The following is a 21338-nucleotide window of genomic DNA, read 5'->3' on the forward strand; positions in this document are numbered from 1 at the left end:
GGCCTGAGCCCTTCCTGGGAGACTGGAAGTGTGCGAAGGAATATGTAGAGCTCTATGTGGCAAAGAACTGCATGAGGCCTCTAGGAGCTAAAAATTGAACTGAATTCTGCCAATTACCTGAATGAGTTTGGAAATATATTCCTCCTCAGTCTCCAGAAAGAAACACAGACTCACTGACCAATAGAACAGGCTGACTTCACCCTGTGAGACTTGAACAGAGTACTTGTAAACCTATAGAACTGGGAGCTTAAATAAATGGCCATTGTTTAAAGCCATTAAATTTGTGGTGATTTGTTACTCAGGGATAGAAAAGTAACATAGATGGAATTGCTGGGTTATAGAAAATGCATAAATTCAGCTTTAATAGGTACTCCCAAACAGTTTTCCAAGGGTACTAATTTACACTCCTACCGGCAGTTAGAGTTTCAGTTCCTCTATACCCTCCCCTGCTCTTTATATTGGTAGTCATTCTAGCTATTCTGGTAGATGTTTGCTGATGTCTTCTTGTGATTTTAATTTGCATATCTCTGATGACTTATTTTGGGAAGTCTTTGTTATTTGTCAATGTAATATCCTATTTTGTGAAGTACCTGTTGAAATATTGTGCCAGTGTTTAACTGCATTTACTTTTATTCTTTATTTTATTCTGTACATAAAACATTTTCTGAATGTGTGCGTGCATGCGTGTTTATTTGTAGTTAATGTTTTCCTTTATCGTTAGTGGTTTTTGTGTTGTGTTTTAGATATAATTTACCCCAAGGTCATCAAGATATGATTGTATCTTATTTTCTAGAAGCTTTATCTTTTTGAATTCATTTTGTGTATGGCATAAGTTAGGAGCCAAAGTTATTTTTTTCTATATGGCTGGATATCCAATTTGTCCAGTTCCACTTACTTAAATGATTATCTTTCTCCCTGAGCACTGCATTGGTATCTTTGTTTTAAATAAGGTGATCATATGTGTGTGTCTGTTTGTGGACTCTTTTCTTGTCCTATTGGTCTATTTATCTATCTTTATCTAAACATATATATCTTTATTTATCTATTCCTGCATAACAAAATGTTACTGTACACAAATCATACTATCTTAATTATGGCTTTTCTGACTGTGAAAGTTCTTCAAATTCTTCTAGATGGCTTTGGCTGTTCTTAGATCTTTGATATCCATTCATATTTTAGAATCAGTTTGCTGGTTTACATTTTCAAATTATCTGTTGAGATTTTGATTTGTATTGCATTGAATACATAGACTATTTGGATGAGAATTTTCTCTGATTTAATTTTCATAATATTCTAATCTACAAACATGACATATCTCTGATTAACGTAGGGCTTCTTTATTTAAGAAATGTCATGTTGATTTCTGGACAAAGGTCTTATGAATTTTTTTATTAGATTTGTTCCTAGCTATCTGATATTTTCTGATGCTATAGGAAATGGCAATTTTAAAATTTCCTCTTTATACTTTTTACTGCTAATATGTGGAAATACAATTCCATTGTGTAATATTGACCTTATGTCCAGTGATTACACCAAATTCATTTATTCTAATATTTGATATATATTCTTTAATTTTTAAGTGTAAAAAACATGTTGTGTCTTTTATTTTTTCAAGAGCTGAGAAACCTTTGCCCCCAAAACCCTAAAACACAAGCATCCATATCTTATTGACTGCAACTGGGAAATGACTATTCCCAAACCAGTCACTGGGGTGGTAGTGAGATTACTACGACCTGGTTAGTCAATCACACTACTATTTATATATCAGCTACACTGTGTTATAAATCAAATTTTCTTTATTTTAACCACATACGTAAATATTTAGACATTAATTTTATTAGAAGTTTGAACATCTCTGTTGGATTGATAATTGTGGAATATTCCTCCATCTAAATGAGCTGAAATTACAGATCTTAAATTTTATAAATTCTTAGCAATCAGGCCAGGCCCGGTGGCTCATGCCTGTAATCCCAGCACTTTGGGAGGCCGAGGCAGACAGATCACTTGAGCTCAGGCATTCAAGATCAGCCTGGCCAACATGGTGAAACCCCATCTTTACCAAAAATACACAAATTTAGCTGGGCATGGTCGCACACGCCTGTAATCCCAACTACTCGGGTGGCTGAGGCAGGAGAGTCACTTGAGAGGGGGAGGCTACAGTAAGCTGAGATCACACCACTGTACTCCAGCCTAGGCTACAGAGTGAGACTTGGTCTCATTTAAAAAAAAAATCACACCTGTAATCTCAGCACTGGCAGAGGCAGGTGATCACTTGAGGTCAGGAGTTCCAGATAAGCCTGGCCAACATAGTGAAACCATGTCTCTACTAAAATTACAAAAATTAGCTGGGTATGGTGGTACACACCTGTAATCCCAGCTACTTGGGAGGCTGAGGCAGGAGAATCACTTGAACCCAGGAGGCGGAGGTTGCAGTGAGCCGAGATCGCATCACTGCACTCCAGCCTGGGCCATAGAACGAGACTGTCTCAAAAAACAAACAAACAATAAATTATTAAGCAATGAGTAGTATGCTTAATATGTGAAAAATATTTGTGGCTTATTCAGGAATAATGAATTTTTTAAATGGCTTAGTTTATTTCAAAAATATACTGTTGATTATAAAATACAAAAATATCAGAATATTTAATATGTACATATATCAGACTTTTAAACATAGTTATCAGTCACTGGTAAAATTGCTTGTGATTTAAATTATCTTAAACTTTTCTAAATTATCTAAATTCCATACTGCAAGGTTTGCCAAACTTCACACAACTGGCATTTTGGACCAGATAATTCTGTGTTGTTGGAGGCTCTCCTGTGCATTGAAGGGGTTGAGCAGCATCCTTGATGGCTATATACTAAATGCTGGTAGAACTCCTCCTCCCCAATTATGGCACTCTTCAGACATTTTAAAATTTCCCCTGCGGGGCAAAATTCCCCTAGCTGAGAACAACTGTACTATGGTGAACAAAATTTTAATAACTAGGTAGATGTAAATATAGATCAGTAGATACAGTACATCATGGTTTTTTTTTAATCTCGTAGCCATTTTCCTATGGCATTAAAAATTTTTCAAAAACATCCTGTAACATCCTATATAAGTTTATTGTCTAGGCATCTAGCATTCTACTGGAAATTGGGTTGTTTCAGATTTTTAAAAATAATTGACACTATAATAATCACCTTTGAGCATATAACACTGTAAAGATATATGAGTATATTTTTTAGAATTAATGCCTGGAGAGGAATTATGCATTTCATATAAGACTTTTTATAGGTATCATCATATCATCAAATTTTCATCTTGGAAGGTGCTATGAATTTATAATTCTATCCAGTAGTATATATGAGAGCTTGTTTTGTTATAATAGCTTAAAACCTGATTAAACGTAATTCTTTTCAGAAATACAGTAGCTATATTTGCTTAGTACAAGAGTGATATATGCTCATTGAAACCATTCAGAAGATGAAGTATGAAAAGAACGAAAAACCACGCTTTCAGATTTTTTTAATGAGTACATAGATACATATATACTTTTAAATGGAACAGAGGCAAAGAGAAAGGTGAGGATATTGAAGACAACAGTGGAGTTAAAAAGAGGGGCTTCTTTAAAGTTTGAGATCTTGGAGGATAGCAAAACAAGTAGAAGACATATATATTCCTTTAAAGAGAGCAAGGGTAGATAGCATTTTAATTATTACTAAGTCAGGGACCACGACTAAGGCCCACGGAGATTCAAGAAAGGAGGAAAACTCTCAGAGAATAGATTGAAATGACTCCCAAGAGGAAAAGTGGATCCATAAAACTGGTGAAAGTTGACCTACAGAACAAAGAGAATAGCTATAAGTGGGGTTCATACCCCAAAATTTCAACTATACAGGGAACAGTGGTTAACATGGTCATAACAGAATCACTGATTCCCACCATCTTCCTGATCTTTTCAACTGAGCAAGTTTTCCCTGTTTCGGTAAGTGGCACCATCATCCATAAAAATATAGGATTCATCATTTACTGCTGTCCTTCCCTCATGATCTCACAGCCGTTCAAGTTTCCAGCAGAAGTCCCAGACATCGAGGAACACAGACAATCCATCCCCACTATGTACCGTCTGAATTCTAGCTCTACAAAATCCATGGGAATGTTAAAATGGATGTTGTTTCATGACACTAAATTGTGGAATAATGATGAGCAGACACATTCTGTTCATTTTTCTTCTTCACTTATGTCTATCCTGTATTTTATCAATATTTTGTTTTCCATATTCCATTCTTATTGAATTCCTATTCCATCCTTCATAAACTGTATTCTATATTTCATTCTAAATTTCATTCTATTCCGGTATTTAAAAATCTATACTGTTTATTTCATAGTCCATTTATTTCAGGCCATTGCACATTTTGTTCCGTTCTATATTCCTTCCAATTTTGATTTCCTTTTATTTTCTTTAATATTTTATTTCATACTGTATTGCACTCATTCCTTTTCTCATATATTTTTATTTTATTCCATATGACATTAGATATTTGTTTCCATTTTCTGTTCCATTCCATTTTCCAATTGAATTCCATTAAATTTCCAATATTCCATTCCACATCCTGTTCAAACCCGTATTCCACTCCCCATTTTATTCCAGTTTCCATTGCAGTCTCCATTTCATCCCATCCTGCATACCATTTCAAATCCATTTTCCATACTATATTATTTAACACTCCAAATACCATTCCATTCTATTTTTGAGTTGCATTTCAGCCCAATTGTTCACCAATTCCATTAAATATCCGATTTTATTGTGCTCAAAATGTTATAACAGTGACATTCAGGAGACTAGTTTGCCAATATTTTTAATCAAAGAATTACAAATGTGGCTGGGCGCAGTGGCTCACGCCTGTAATCCCAGCACTTTGGGAGGCCGAGGCGGGCAGATCGCCTGAGGTCAGGAGTTTGAGACCAGCCTGGCCGACATGGTGAAACCCTGCCTCTACTAAAAATACAAAAAATTAGCCGGCCATGGGTGGCACGCGCCTGTAGTCCCAGCTATTCGGGAGGCTGAGGCAGGAGAATTGCTTGAACCCGGGAGGCAGAAGTTGCAGTGGGCCGAGATCATGCCACTGCACTCGAGCCTGGGTGACAGAGCCAGACCCCACCTCAAAAATAAATAAATAAATTAATTAATTAAGTAATTAAAATAATTACAAATGTTCATAGACTTGTACCAAGAATTTTCTCTTCTGGGAATTTATCCACAATGACACATTTAAGGATATGAACAATTTTTAATGAGAAGGATGTGTCTCACAATGATGTAAAATGTTGGAAACAGCATAAACGGTGGCCAATATGGGAATGTTTGAAAATGTAAACTTCTTTTATAAATGGAGTATTTTGTAATTTAAAGTGGCCTCGTAGAAATTTGTTTACTGACATAGAAAGTGTGCTTTCTGGAACTCAAAGCAGGTTACAATGCAGTATCTATGGAGAAACTATTCCATTTCATAAAATAAAAAATTTAAAAAACTATGAAATATGTATGAATAGGGCCTTTCTACCAAAGTCTAAGTAAAAATTTCCAGCACTTTCCCATGGGTGCCTGAGGACTTAGGTGTAGTTTTCTTACATTTGCTTTTCTGTTTTGAGTACTGAACATGACACCTTTTGTAATAAATAATGACTTAAAATGAGTGGCCAAATATTAAACTTCAAGTCTATACATTACAGCATATTTATATTAATAGGAGCTAGAGACCACACTAAATAAATTAATATATGTTCATCAGCGGATTACTACGCAGCCCATAAAATATTTAAGGACGGTGTCACCCTTAACCTTAGGCAATCCCTAACTGTGCCTTGGGGGAAAAGGCACAGTTCTAAATCCCCCTCTGGTGTGTGGGACCTGGGGGAAGCAGCAGTGCTGAACATCCGGAGGCAAGACGGTGTGGGCCCCTTCCCTTTTCTCGCCTTCAGGCCTCTGTATAACCCTAAAACCCACCAGACCCCACATGGGGTCATCTAGATGCCTGGAGGAGTTCCAGGGTGGTCCCTTCGGGCGTCATGCCTGGTTTCATTGTCCTGACCGGGTGCGAGGAGGGACACCTGGCCAGGAGATATAACCTGCCGGCCAGTGTGGCATTACTTTCAAATGACCACTTAAGCCTCAGCCACGATTTGGGGTGACTCAAATCGTTCATGTGGAACACACACACACACACACACACACATATACACACACACGTGTCTTAGGGACGGACACACACAAACACGTGTCTTAGGGGCCCCGTGTGAGGAGAGGAGATTCACACTATTGACCCAGCAACCAGGGTCAACCCCAGAGGGCTGGAGCACACACTCCGGGTTGACGATAGGCGCCTGGCTCTGGGTTGCACGGCTCCGGATTGGACGGCTCCCGGGAAGAGAGATGAGTCATCTGACTTCCAGCTCGCCAATCAGAGTCGAGGACTGGCTGGGCTCCACCCACCTTCTTGCTCTACCAGTTCGCGCTCTCCTCCGGCAGAAGTAGCAGCTGCGCTCTTGCTCTCTGAGGGAGAACCTGGCGTTATGGCCACTCAGTCAGACATGGAGAAGGAGCAGAAGCACCAGCGGGACGAGGGGCAGGGAGGGCTGAACAACGAAACCGCCCTTGCCTCCGGGGATGCCTGCGGGACCGGGAATCAAGATCCTGCTGCTTCCGTCACCACAGTCTCCAGCCAAGCATCTCCCTCGGGCGGCGCCGCCCCAAGCAGCAGCACAGCCGGTTCTTCCGCTGCAGCCGCCACCTCCGCCGCCATTTTCATCACCGATGAGGCCTCGGGGCTGCCAATCATAGCTGCTGTGCTGAGGGACAGGCATTCTGACCGCCAGGACTGCCGCAGTCCTCACGAAGTCTTTGGGTGTGTGGTGCCCGAGGGGGGCAGCCAGGCCGCTGTGGGGCCCCAGAAGGCCACTGGCCACGCCGACGAGCACCTGGCCCAGACCAAGAGCCCCGGGAACAGCCGTCGTAGGAAGCAGCCCTGCCGCAACCAGGCTGCCCGGGCTCAGAAGCCTCCAGGGCGGCGTCTGTTTCCTGAGCCTTTGCCGCCATCTTCTCCAGGGTTCCGGCCCAGCAGCTATTCCTGTTCCGGGGCTTCTACGTCGAGTCAGGCAACCCAGCCAGGCCCTGCACTCCTAAGCCACGCATCTGAGGCAAGGCCTGCTACCCGAAGCCGCATCACCCTGGTAGCTTCTGCTCTCCGCAGACGTGCATCTGGTCCAGGCCCTGTCATCCGAGGCTGCACCGCCCAGCCAGGCCCTGCTTTTCCACGCCGCGTCACTCATCTAGACCCTGCTCGTCTAAGCCCTGAATCTGCGCCAGGCCCTGCCCGCCGAGGCCGCGATTCTGCGCCAGGCCCTGCCCGCCGAGGCCGCGATTCTGCGCCAGGCCCTGCCCGTCGAGGCCGTGCATCTGCGCCAGGCCCTGCCCGCCGAGGCCGCGATTCTGCGCCAGTCTCTGCCCCCCGAGGCCGCGATTCTGCGCCAGGCCCTGCCCTTCGCGTCCGCACAGCAAGGTCAGACGCCGGTCATCGCAGCACCAGCACGACGCCAGGCACTGGCCTACGGAGCCGTTCCACCCAGCAAAGATCAGCCCTTCTCAGCCGCCGCTCTCTGTCTGGGTCAGCTGATGAGAATCCTTCCTGTGGGACTGGCTCAGAAAGGCTTGCCTTTCAGAGCAGATCAGGCTCTCCTGATCCTGAGGTCCCAAGCCGTGCTTCCCCGCCTGTTTGGCATGCAGTCCGTATGCGTGCCTCCTCACCCTCACCCCCTGGGAGGTTCTTCCTTCCCATCCCTCAGCAGTGGGATGAGAGCTCCTCCTCCTATGCTTCCAACTCCTCCTCCCCGAGTAGGTCTCCTGGCCTAAGCCCCTCATCCCCTTCCCCTGGGTTTTTGGGCCTGAGATCTATCTCCACTCCTAGCCCTGAAAGCCTTAGGTATGCTTTGATGCCTGAGTTTTATGCTCTGAGCCCTGTCCCTCCAGAAGAGCAGGCAGAAATAGACAGCACAGCTCACCCCGCAACACCGCCTGAGCCGTGACCCTCTATGAGCATCCTCTAAGACCCACAGAAGGAATCAACATCTACCCACTTTGTGAATGGGCTGCCTGCCCTGTAGTTAGCTGCGAGGTCTCCCAAAGTTCCAGCCGTTAACCAACATCCTGAGTAGTTTAGAAGCCTCTCCTCCCCATGACTCCACCACCTAGCACTTAACCTGCTGTTGGCCTTTGATTCTGGGCCACCTTCTTCCTCAAGAGTTTGCCTTTGCCCTTGAGCTGAGATTTCTGTTTTCCAAGTTGCTTTTCTGTTATGAAATGTTTTAATTAGTAAAATAAATTGTTTTGTTTAAACAAAATGTAGAGGTGTGTTTTTTTATTGCGGTTCGAAAAATCGTTAATCCTGTATCATATTTGGACGGTTAAAGAAAGTTGTTAACATACTAGCTGACTCTTTGGACGAGAGAAGAAATAAAATACTGTCCTAGCAATAATTTATTCCCACTGGCTGAAATGGAGTTCTGTGCAGGAAGTTCCCACTTAGGTCTATATACCCTCTTAGCAGAGGTGATTTGCAGCTTGGGCAAGAAAAGGGGGAAGGGTCTAACCCAGGTGGCTGGAGAAAAGGAGGGGTGATGGAGACATCCAGGGTCAGGAAAGGAGCAGGGAATGATGAAGTTTGGGATGAGAGGTAGGGAGACGATAACCCAGATGGGAGTAGGGAAGCTGGGAGGAAGATCCAGAGTCAGGAAATGGGGAACAGCAGGAGTCAGAAGTTTGAGAGGGGAATATCTTAGATTCTAAAGGATAAAAAAATGTTTATGTGTGGGGAACGGGCTCCTGAGGTCTTTGGGGGTGGGGAGAATGTGGGAGGGTGATTTGGGGCTAATAATTGATGGGAAAATGGTCAGACATTCAGTGGAAATACGTGTTAATCGATAATGTTACTGTAACAAAAATAATTGTAACTGAGTTTGAGCAGATATGTGAGGGTGTGTGTGTGTGTGTAGACATTTGGAGAGAACTACATGGGCATACACCATGCTGTGAACAAGGTGTATATCTTTTTTTTAATAACTGGTGATATGGTCTTCTATAGTCTACAAGTTCCACATTGACCATATAACTATTTTTTTAAATTAAACTCCGCTGTTTTTTGAAAATTTAAGTTGTAGAAACATAATAGGAGAGACCACATTAAAAGAACAGAGTGAAAAAATATAAAGCAAACCAGCAAAAGAAACTCCCTTTCCCTCCTTTCTCATATTTCTCCTCTCCTTTGCTATTCTGGTATGTGAACAGTACAGGCATAGTCCTGACCAAAAAGGGCCCTGGTCACAATTTGGAGGGTCCTGTTCAGGCCCTGCTCATGCTTTATTCACCCCACAAAGCTAAGAGTCCATGGGGGATAAGTGGGACCTGTGTGCCCACCAGGTCCCAACATCCTGCCACTTTTATAGAAAGTGTTTCAGGTACCCTCATTCTTCAAGGCTGTTTCTAGGGCTTGCAAGGCTGTATTCTCAGGGTCCTTCCTAAGGAAAGAACACATATTTTAAAAGCTCTCACTTTGTTATATTTCTTTTTCTTGAGTAATTCTAGATATCCAAACACTAAGACAAAAAGTAGACAGTTCCAATGCAGCAAGTCACAACCTCCCAGTATTGGAGGGCCTACATTTATTCCCATTTCACAGATGTGGAAATTGAGGCTCAGAGCAATTTTGTGATTTTCAAAATCTCATAGCTAATAGAGCTTGGCTCCAGAGTCAGAATTCCTGGGTTTGAATTCTGGTGTTCCTATTGAATCACTGTGTGACCCAGTGCAAGTTAGTTAACCTGGGATCCAAAGCTTCTGCATTTGTCAATTGGGCACAGTAAGAGTGTACGTCTCCAAGATTATTGTAAGGATTAAAATGGATGGTGCATATTAAGTGCTTCCAACAGTGTCTTGCACATCGTGAGTGCCCAGTACAGATGGTTCTTACTCTGATTAGGATTATGATCATGTGTCCAGATATTTCTGACAGCCCCTTAACAGGTTACTGGTCTTTCCTAAACAACAATACTTTCAAAATCAAACTGGCTGTTTCAAAAATGGAGAGGGACATTCTTTATTGTACTTAGTACTTTAAAATATGAAGGCATTTCCACAAGCTATTGAGCAACATTTTTACCAATACCAGAGGCCACTGCGCAAAAATGTAAAAAAAAACAAAGGATTGAGCCTCAGAGGTACAAACTCTAGGAATTTAACAAATTTATACTCGCAGTCGTTACATGAATGCTTCTGAGAACAGTAGTTTTTCTCCCAGCGTTATTTGTATCTTAACTTGTTTAAAATATTCATTTTAATGAATGAATGGAATACATCAAGGATTAACATTATTGACTGCAAGTTGCCTTTATATAATACCTGGCATGCAGATATAACAGGTAAAAATCATAGTATGCTTGTATGTGTTAAGTACTGTTTTAACGTTTATACATACACTAACTCGTTTAATTCACAGAACAACCTTAGGAAGTAGATGTTCATATTGAGCCCATTTTATAGATGAAGACATTGAGGAACAGAGGTTACATAAAATATGAAGGAAAGACACATTGAACTGTGGACTCTGTCATGGCCCCCTTGCGAGGTTATTAACTTCTTTTGTGAAGTAAATTGCATGATATGCCCCTGCACAGAGTACTACTGTTTTGCCAAGTGTGAAGGTAATGGTTTGGGCATGTTCATCTGCAATTTATTATGAGAAATGGTGTTGGTTTTGTATTGTGTAAAGTTACTCTATCAACCTAAACTTCATATGGAAGGTGAAAAATTCTAGCCCAACCACATTAACTCATTTCACTCGTGAAAATATTCATAGCTGGAGATTATAATTGATTGTGTAGGAAAGACTTATCTACCTAGAAGCAGGAGCAGGTTTAGAAAGTAACAGCAACATTACAGGCCTTTCCTGGGAATTTGTGTGCCCTGTCTGTAGCTTCCCTTTGTGTCTCCATGTCTAAGTGGTGTCCTATCCCCAGAAACAGCTGTGAACTGGGAAAGAGGTGGGGGTGAAAGGCCCATTTCAGAGCCCTGCACTCCTCACAGCTGAGCACAGCTTTCACCCCAGGGTTCCTCTGTGGGGAACATGAAAACACCCGAAAATCCTTCAGCTGCCTTTCCCTGGAAGTTGCCACAATCAGCTACTATACTGAACAGGGCTGGTTTTATGGGCACGTGACCTGTGCAGTTGCACAGGCCCCTGCTTGCTTTAATGATGTGTTGTTGCCATCTTAAATGCTTAATGATTTTTGAACCAGTTGTCCCTCATTTTCATTTTTCACTGTACTTCACAAATTATATGGCTGATCCTAAAACTGTTTTTAGTACTTAAAAAAAAAATTTCTAGCAAGCAGAGTGCCAGGAAGTGTAGCTGGTGGCTGGTAATAAAAACAGATGACATTGCCATAAGAGTGAGCTTAGGGTAATGCAAACTGCATGAGACACTGGGGTTGGACAAGCCTAGGCTTGAAATTTGCCCCACCTCTGCCTTGCTGTGTGACCTTAAGTAAGGTTCATAATCTCTCTGATCCTCAGTTTCCACACCTGCAAATTGGGGATAATAGTATCTACTTCATACTCACAACTTCCGAGAGGAGCCTAGGATAATCCTGTCTACCCACCCTTCTGGCTGTGGTTTAGGGTCCTTCCTCCGTGTTCCCAGAGCCTCTTGTTCTTACCCTTGCCAAAGCCCTCATTACACAATTTTGGAAATTATATTTCTGTATAACCATCTTCCCACTAGACTATGAGAACTTTGAGGACTTGGACAGAGCCTGGATTTTCCCTCTGTCCCCAGAACCTAGGGGCCCTAGGCCTTGGTAGGCAGAAAGAAGTATTTCTTGGCTTAATGGTAATAGTATAAGCTACATGCTTAATAAAGAATAACAACTAATTTACAAAATATGTGTTGGAAATAATATGTAAGAAGTGTGTAAACCCAAGATATTTCCCTACTTAAATTTTCTTCACTCAGAGAGGGCGTGGCCTTTTATCCTTTTTTCAGAACCATCAAGAGCCAGTGTTTTCCCAATATCTCACTTCATAGTGTAACTGGCAACTTCTGTTACTCCCTCAGTCTCAGATTTGGCCTCACAGTGGACCTGCACTGGACATGGCACTGAAGGCTTCCCAAACACAGTGTTATTGATGCTAAATAGGCCGTCAAGAAATATTTGTTGAATAAATGCCTTGTTAGATTAATAGAAGCCAGCTAATTACATTATTTTATTTTATAGGTAAAAGGATTCTATATCATTTGGTCTTATACTGGCAAAATCGAGGACATGAGCTAAGAAGTCAGTGGAATTGTCAAGTTCAAGGAGCATGTTCACACACACACAAAAAGCCCACTCTCCCGGTGTTCTGTTTTTTCCATGACCACTCATTTCCAGTCAATTTCACTTTCTTCTCCTCTCCTGTGTTCCATTTTCACATCAATACACTATATTGCAAATGCCATCAAATTCATCAGATACAGACTTTTATTGAGCTTCTCAGGTTGTGTGACTGCCTTCCCAAACAGAATGTGAGCTTCTTGAGGGCAGGGAACATGCTATCTTGGTCATTACAAAAAACAGAATCTAAAATAATGCCTAAAATATGGTAGGAGTCACTGAATAGTTGTTGAATTAATTAATCTGTTGTGACACATATGAAAAAATATCTGCCTTTCAATTTGAGGATCGTTGTATAGGCACCATTATTCTATAGACACTACCTGTATAGGCAATATGTGTGTGGCTTTTTTTATCAGTTACCAGATGCATTCTGATATTCAGCTGTAAGGAATTGAGAGAGGATTATTCCAATTCCTCTTTCTACAGCATTTTTGTATAGTAAGTAGCACAGTTTTCCGTACACACCTTAAATAAGGATAGTGTTCCCCAAACCACAGGCATTCATAAGAAACCTTTAGGATTTCTTAAAATTTTCTTTCTTTGTATCTTTCCCTTTCTTTCCTTTTTACTTGCTTTCTCATTATCTTTGCCTCTTCTCTCTCTCCCTCCATCTTTCCCTCTTCTCTTTCTCCCTCCATCTTTCCCTCCCTCTCTTCCCGCTTCCCCTTCTTCTTTCCTTCCTTCCATTGTATGGATAGTCCACAATTTTTATTTATCCAAACACATTAATGGATATTTGATTTGTTTTCATGTTTGGGCTATTACAAATAAAGCTTCCATGAACATTCATGTACAGATACTTGTATAGACAAGTTTTCTTTCCTCTTGAGTAAATACCTAATAGTGAAATAGCTGGGTCATGGTAAGTATTTGTTTAACTTTTTAAGAAACGGCCAAGTTGTTTTTCAAACTGTATGTAGAGTTTTATATTCCCACTGGCAGTGTATGAGTCCAATTCCTCCACAGCCTTGCCAACAATTGATGGGGGCAGACATTAAAATTTTAGACACTCTACCATCAATGATAGACTAGATTAAGAAAATGTGGCACATATACACCATGGAATACTATGCAGCCATAAAAAAGGATGAGTTCATGTCCTTTGTAGGGACACAGATGAAGCTGGAAACCATCATTCTCAGCAAACTATCACAAGGACAGAAAACCAAACACCGCATGTTCTCACTCATAGGTGGGAATTGAACAATGAGAACACTTGGACACAGGGTGGGGAACATCACACACTGGGGCCTGTTGTGGGATGGGGGGATGGGGGAGGGATAGCATTTGGAGATATACCTAATGTGAATGATGAGTTATGGGTGCAGCAAACCAACATGGCACATGTATACATACGTAACAAACCTGCATGTTGTGCACATGTACCCTAGAACTTAAAGTATAATTTAAAAAAAAATTTTTTAGACATTCTAATAGGTGTGTAGCAGTATCTCATGGTGGTTTTGTTGTTGTGGTGGTGGTGGTGTGTGTGTGTGTGTGTGTGTGTGTGTGTGTGTGTTTGAGATGGAGTCTCACTCTGTTGACCAAGCTGCAGTGGCATGATCTCAGCTCACTGCAACCTCCGCCTCCTGGATTCAAGCAATTCTCCTGCCTCAGCCACCCAAGTAGCTCGGATTACAGGCGCCCACCACCATGCCTAGCTAATTTTTGTTTTTTTTAGTAGAGACAGGGTTTCGCCATGTTGGCCAGGCTGGTCTCAAACTCCTGACCTCAAGTGATCCGCCACCTTGGCCTCCCAAAGTGCTGGGATTACAGGGGTGAGCCACCACACCTGGCCTCTCATGTTTTTTATATGAATTTTCCCAATGGCTAATGATGTTGAATATCTTTTCACATGCTACTTTGTAAATACTCTGGCAATCATTTATTGGGTTGTTCGTTTTCTTACTTTGAGTTCTGAGAGTTCTTTATATATTCTGGATACAAGTCTTCTGTTAGATATGTGACTTGCAAATATCTTTTCTCACTCTATTGCTTATCTTCTTATTTTTATAGTGCCTTTTGAAGAACAGAAATTTTTAATTTTAATGAAGTCCTGTTTTATAAATCAGGCTTTTGGTGTCGTATCTAAGAAATATTTCTCTAATTCAAGGTCACAAAGCTTTTGTTCTACATTTTTCTCAAATTTTTATATATTTAGCTCTCATATTTAGTTTTATGATCTAGGTTGAGTTAATTTTTAGATATCACTCAAGGTATAGATCAACATTCATATTTTATTTTTGGGTGTGGATAACCACTGGTTCCAGGACCATTTATTGAAAAAATTAACTTTTTCCCACTGAATTGTCTTTGTACTTTTGTTGAAAATCAATTGACCATATATGTGCTGACATTTCTGGACTCTATTATATTACATTGAATTTCAAAGAGTCAGTAGCACACTATTTTGATAACTGTTACTTTACAATAAGTCAAAAAAACAGTTTCTTCCTTTTCAAGGTTGTTCTGGCAATTTCAGCTCTTTTATAATTCAATAAGAATTTTAGAGCCAGCTTATCCATTTCTACTAAAAAATCTCGAGATTTATTAAGTATAATTTGAGATATAATAAGCCACATATATTTAAAGTACACAAATTTGATATGTTTTGATATATGTATATATATGAAAACCATGAACCATCACCACAATCAAGATAATCAATATATTCATCAAACTCCAAAAGTTTTCTCCTGCTTAACTGTAATCCCTTCCTCTTTTCCTATACCCTTACCCTGTCCGTAGGCAATCAATTATCAGCAGTCTGTCACTACAGATTAATTTGCATTTTCTAAAGTTTTATATAAATGGAATCATACAGTATGTATACTTTTATGCTCTGGCTTCTTTCACTCAGGATACTTACTTTGAGATACATCCATGTTGTTGCATATGTCAATACATTATACCGTTTTAATCAATGAGTGGCATTATATGTATATACCAAGATTTATTTAATCATTTACCTGTTGAAGGACATTTGGGTTCTGTTTAATTTTTGACTATTACAAACTACTATGAATATTTCTGTATGTATTTGTAAGGACATATGCTTTTCCTTTTCATGAGTGAATACCTAGGTGATGAATGACCTAGGAGATAAACATAATAGGAATATGTTTAATTTTGTAAGAAACCTCCAAATATTTTTCAAAGTGGTGGTATCATTTTACACTCCCACCACCACTATGTGAGGGTTCCTGTTCCCTTACATCCTTGCCAAGCCTTAATATCGTTTGTGTTTATAAATTTTCACATTCTAACTGTGTAATGGTAGCACATTGGGGTTTTAGTTTGCATTTCCTTAATAACAAATGAGGTTTGTCTTTTTTATGTGCTTGTCAGTAACATATTTTCATTTGTGAAGTGTGCAAACAAACGTGAACCTAAAACAGCCAGTCCTTCAAGATGGATTTTGAGTGGCTAACAGGACCTAAATTTAAAATACAGCCAAGCGGCCATTTGCTGACTAGAGATCACACAGGTACTCTTGAGTTTCCTGGAAAACTCACGCCTTTGTTTACCTTTGGGGCTTTCAGAGCTCACCTGAACTAACCAATCAGAGCCCACCTGCCTTAGCCAATGAGAGCTCAGTTGTATCAACCAGTCAGAGCTCAGCTGTGTTCACCAATCAAAACCAAGCAAGTCTGAATCCTTCATTTGTATAAAAGGTCCTGACTGGGAACCTGAGTAGGAACTTTCTCTATGAAAGCCAAACCATCTCTTTGTTCTCTGGAATACACTTTCGTTTTACACAGAAGGCTGTGTCTGTTTGCAAACTGTTAAGTCTTTCCTCCACATTCCTTTTCAGAGAACTTTTGTTTACATTCTTAGTGTCAGAAACAGGATTTGAAGCCATCCCCAACTACTCCCAGTGCCATCTGAGACAAGGTATAAGTGCCTGCAAGAGCCTCCTGAGGTCAGTTGTCTTCTTACTGGTGCCAGGGCTTCAGGGATAGGCTAGGGTAATTTCTCTCAAATTCGGACCTCCTACCCTTTGTTTAAGGTCTCAGAGACTTTATTCCTTTCCTGTAGGTTCCCTCCATCCAGACCCCAGAGGAGACCTTCCTTTTGTCTCCTGGCTGGGATGGGGGGGTGGGAGGCTTGGGAGGGTGGCCTTCCCAGCCAGTTCCCCCTATCTGGACTCTGGAGGGGGCATTCCCTGTTGGCCCCAGGCTTAGTGGGGGGCCTTCCAAGTCTCAGCCAGTTCCCTCCATGTGGATCCCAGAGGTGGTCCTCCCAGTCACCCCAGGTTTAGAGTGTTGTGGGACTCGGGAGGACAAGAGAGACCTCGGGTTGAAACAGCAGAATCTTTATTGAGTGCACTCAGGCCCAGCTGACTCACATCCAAAAGACTGGGCCCAGAACAAAGACAGTACCTGACTTTTATACACACTTTACAAAAGGGGGTGGGCTAGCTGGAAGCAAGCTCACAGTGGCATGAAAGCAGGGATACAGAGGCAGAACAAAGGCAGGATTGCACATGACCATTGCCAAGCAACCCAGATGTTCGTTATCTAGGTTTGCCTGGGCATGGGCTTGTCCCATAACCTTCACTATGGTGCCCAAGCAGCTGTAGTTCAGGCCTGCTCAGGCTTCTCATGATCTTCATTGTACCTCTTAGATAAAACAGAGTACTTGAAGTCACTAGTTACAGAGAACAAGAATCTATAAACTCATTTCATAAAACAAAGGAAAATTTGTTTTTCTTCTCCTTACGTTGAGGGAGTGCTGGGAGAGTCTCCAGAGCACATTAGATAATACTATCAAGACTTTTCCTGGGTCTGGGCTGTGCCTGTTGCTGCCTCTGGGACAAGTCGCCTAATACAGGACAACTTACTTCTCTTTCTTTTTAATTTTCTTTTTCTTTAATTTCCCGCCTCAATAGGGGGCCCTTCCCAGCCCAACTCAGCTGGTCTATAAGGTTTTCTGGGGATGCTCATGCTACAGGCGATGACAGGGAGGCATTCGTCATGTCAGTGCAATGGGTAACCCATATTTTAAGTTTTTCCTTGATCAGCTGCCTTCTGGCACTCCAGCTTGATTTACGAGCAAAAATTATGGTCCAGGGAATTGCAATTGGCTAGGTCTCTGGACAAAAATTATGCAGGACAATCTTTAACTTTATTGGCCAAATGGGGCTTCTTTGAAATTCCAAAACCTGACTACGTGCAGGCACAATTAGAAGAAAGAAAACATGGAACATTCCAGAGACAATGGGAAACCTTTTTTTCAACTGGTACTTTGAAAGTTCTAAATGGAATCAAGGGGCTACCATTGCCTCTTAGGGAAAATAATTCCCAATTGAGTGAGTGCCTTAATGAAACAGAGAGAAGTGCTTGTCAGATTGAAACTAAAGCTGGAAAAAAGAAGCCCGCTCTAGAAGAACCTTCTTCCACTAGCTTCCCCTTGCCTGCCACTCGGCCTGTCTTCTGCACCTTTTTTCCCACCTCTGCTTTATCTTTCACTCCCTCCTTCCTCTTCTACTCTTTGATTTTGAAGGGATTACATTTTCTCTAGACTCATCTGTATGTTTTCTTGTAAAATTCTGTGATAAATTCCCATGATTTTATGTTACCTTGGTATCCATTTCAGTCTTCCTCTAAAACACCCAAACTACTTGAAAAAGCCTAAATTTTCTGTGCTTTGAAATGTAAATTTGTTGCCCTGTTCTCTAAAATTCGGTAAAGGCATCAGCCATGTGGGACAGACAAATGTCAGTTTATTCCATTTACAGAGAAATAGTTTGAATCTAACTGTTCTTTAAACTATGAGTTTTACCTGACTCATAGCTACAGGCTTAGGATTAAAGCTACAAGATCTTTTTTGTCTGTCTGTATTTTCTTTGTGTGTGTGTGTGTATATGTGTATATCTGTATATTGTCTACAGAACCAAATTGGCTTATAAATAAATGAATACTCGTAAATTAAGCAAATAAACGCAAATGCTTTTCAAGTTCATGTGACAGCCATCTTTTGGTGGATGGGACTGGTCTAATATTGTTGGTTTGGTGGCAATGGCTATGTCTTCTGAGTCATTAGAAAAATACGTATATATTTAAATTTAGGGTTCTTTTATACTTATCTGGCATACAGTAATGTAAAATTGTTGACAGAAAATTTTGTTTACGCTAGTGGCTAGATTTTTCTAGTGTCTCATGAAGTCTTCTAGATGTAATTGTTAAGAGTGAATGAATTGAATGGATGTAAATGGGATAAAAGTTTGTAAATGAACTTTTGAAAATGGTTATGTTTCATAATATGTTTACTTGGGAGGACGTTCATTGAATTGAATTAGATCATTTCCAGATAAGATGTAATTCTGAGACATTGGTTACTGAATACGAGTTCAGGCTCATATGCTTTTGGCTTCTTATTTGAAAGAAACAAAAGTCATTTGAGTCTGTCGGTAAATATGTCCTGTTCCATATTAAAAGGATATTCTGTTAGCCTATGTTTCTGGAAATTGTAAAATGTGTATTCATGGATTGTTGGTACATGATTGGCAGTTAAAAATTGCTTAAGTCCCAGGTTTTCACTGAAGATTAGGGTTACTAAGAGTTAACATTTTAATTAATGTGTGTGATTAAACAGACGAGAAATACAGTCTGTATGCAAGTATATGAGGAGAGTAGGATGTATTTTTGGTAAGACAGATTGAAGAGAAAAGAGAATAATTTTGTATAAGAAATAATCTCTTGTGGTAAATTTTTGTCCTAGAGTAAAGTGACTGATTATTTAAGAAAGAGGAAGTATAGGAGAAAGCAGAAAATCTAAACATGTTATAAATTGTCTAAGCACGTTATAATAGGTTTATGAAAAGAAAGTTTATAAAAGGAATTTTCTGTGTGATCAGGTTGGCTACAATTGAAAGGAAAATTTTTATTGGTCTTTCTAAGGATTGAGCTTTGATGTTTAGAAATGCACTGATGCAGAATTTTAAAATCTAATCCCCTGTGTTAGAACAAGATTTTCTTAAAATATTGATTTGCTCTTAGTAAAGTTGCAGGATGTTTTTATTTTTAATTCCAAAATCTCTTCCCTTAACAGCCATCCTTCAAATTATAAACAGTTTTTATTTATGCCACATTTCTTTCTTAGATCTACCTAATTTTCCTAGTTTCAGGTTAGAAATGCAGCTGTCCTTTTTACCCTTGAAAAGCTATATCGTTTTGCTTGGCTGGGGTAATAATCCTCTCCTTCAACCTTTTCATCACCTCCTGTAATTTTTTCTCCAGTTCTAACACGGATGTTATGGCCTGATGCTAAAATGTTTATCTTGAAAGTCTAGAAAGACAATGTTTCCTTCAGTACAACTTGATTCTGTACTTTTGACTTCTCTTGATGTTTCTGAATTGTTCCATGTAACCAGGAAATTTCCCATGCTGTTACTAAAAACCATGTATTCCCCTCTGCTCAAGGTACTAGTTTTCTTGTTTCCATCCCTCTTTAATATAGTGTACACCCATAATCCTGGACACACTTTTCCTGTGTCTGATTAAATTCAGGTACCCTCATTTAGGTCCATGGGCACAGGCCTGAGGGTGGAGCCCTCACCAGGGACTCCGCCCTTCTCTATCCAGCAGTTCCTTGCCCTACTCCCGCATCACCATCACTGCTTTTGCCAGCATTGTTTCAGTGAAGTTCTGGGAGAAAAGTTTTTAAGTTGTCTGTATTGCTTATATGAATATATGTGAGAAAAGTTTTTAAGTTGTCTGTATTGCTTATATGAATATATGTGCTGCTCTCCTTTTGAATGTTGCTTCTGTACTAGTCATAATTATACTAACCACATGGGTTGCTGTCAACATTCAATATTTGCGTTATTTTGCTGCTTAGTTTTACATCTTTCAGGCCACATTTCAAACTCAGCTCGTTTGTTGTCCCTCCAGCAGTACTTGAGACTGCCACCTAGTGGACGTTTATTTGCTGATCGAGTTTTCTGTTTACAAAATTTTCTCCATTTTCAGGAGCACATTAACAGTACCCCATTCCTCCAGGCTTTATGCATTTTCAGACTCCTTCAGATTGTCCTTCAATAGACTTTCTTTGCTGAACAAAAGATGCTCAGTCATGTGGACGCCCAGTTGCGGGGATTTCACCGGTGAATTCCAGGTATTATAACTGGCAAACCAGTGAGGTACAGAAAGGCTTGTTGGGGAGACATTCCAGCTCCCCAGCTGGCAGCAGGGGCCATCTTGGTCGTGCCTGGAGATGTCCAGTGTCGGTGAGACTTAGGATGGTGCATGGCAAATGCTCATTACCTCCTAGGGCTTCAGTTTTATGGGGATTCAAGGGGACTCCCTGGACCCCACCATGGTCCAGCTTTGCTCTTAGGGACACCCATGGCCTCCTGGATTTCAATATATGTTTCAAGCAGAACCCCTTATTCCCTTAGGTTTAGTCCTATCCTCTCTATTGGGATTAGCAGGGTCAGCTATGGGAGTTGGAGCCTTGGGAAGCCAGCATAAACTGTCTCAGGAGACTGCAGCGGCCCTCCAACAAACAGCAAAGGACCTAACTAGGCTTCAACAACAGCTAGACTCCCTGGTGCTATAGTCCTACAGAATCAAAGAGCCTTAGATCTCCTCACAGCTAAATAAGGAAGAATATTTTTGTATCTAAGAGAAAAATGCCATTTTTATATCAACCTGTCTGGTCTGGTCCAAGAAAATATTAAAAATATTATTTTCCAGGCAGACAAAATTGAATCTTTAGGAACTTCTGTGGGAACTTAGAAGCAATGGCTATTATCTGCCCTGCTTCCCTTAATGTAAGTGGCAATTATTACCATACTTTTAGCCTTAACTTTTGGGCTAACTTTGTTTAAAATTCTAACTGATTTCTTGCTCTCTAGCTTACA

At 40.7% G+C, this 21338-nt stretch overlaps 1 protein-coding gene across 1 annotated transcript; it reads left to right on the forward strand.

Moving 5' to 3' along the window:
• Positions 1 to 5175: 5175 nt before the first annotated feature.
• On the forward strand, positions 5176 to 8383 carry EZHIP (EZH inhibitory protein). The gene has a single exon (XM_016947584.2). It carries the CDS (start codon positions 6560 to 6562, stop codon positions 8066 to 8068), a length of 1509 nt encoding a protein of 502 aa, XP_016803073.1. The 5' UTR covers positions 5176 to 6559; the 3' UTR covers positions 8069 to 8383.
• The last annotated feature ends 12955 nt before the right edge of the window (positions 8384 to 21338 follow it).

The sequence above is a fragment of the Pan troglodytes genome, chromosome X (genome assembly GCF_028858775.2).
Source record: "Pan troglodytes isolate AG18354 chromosome X, NHGRI_mPanTro3-v2.0_pri, whole genome shotgun sequence".
NCBI classification, from domain to species: domain Eukaryota; kingdom Metazoa; phylum Chordata; class Mammalia; order Primates; family Hominidae; genus Pan; species Pan troglodytes.

Bases quoted from the DNA above. Each gene is read 5' to 3' on its own strand.
- EZHIP (XM_016947584.2), top strand. From the start codon at position 6,560: ATGGCCACTCAGTCAGACATGGAGAAGGAGCAGAAGCACCAGCGGGAC.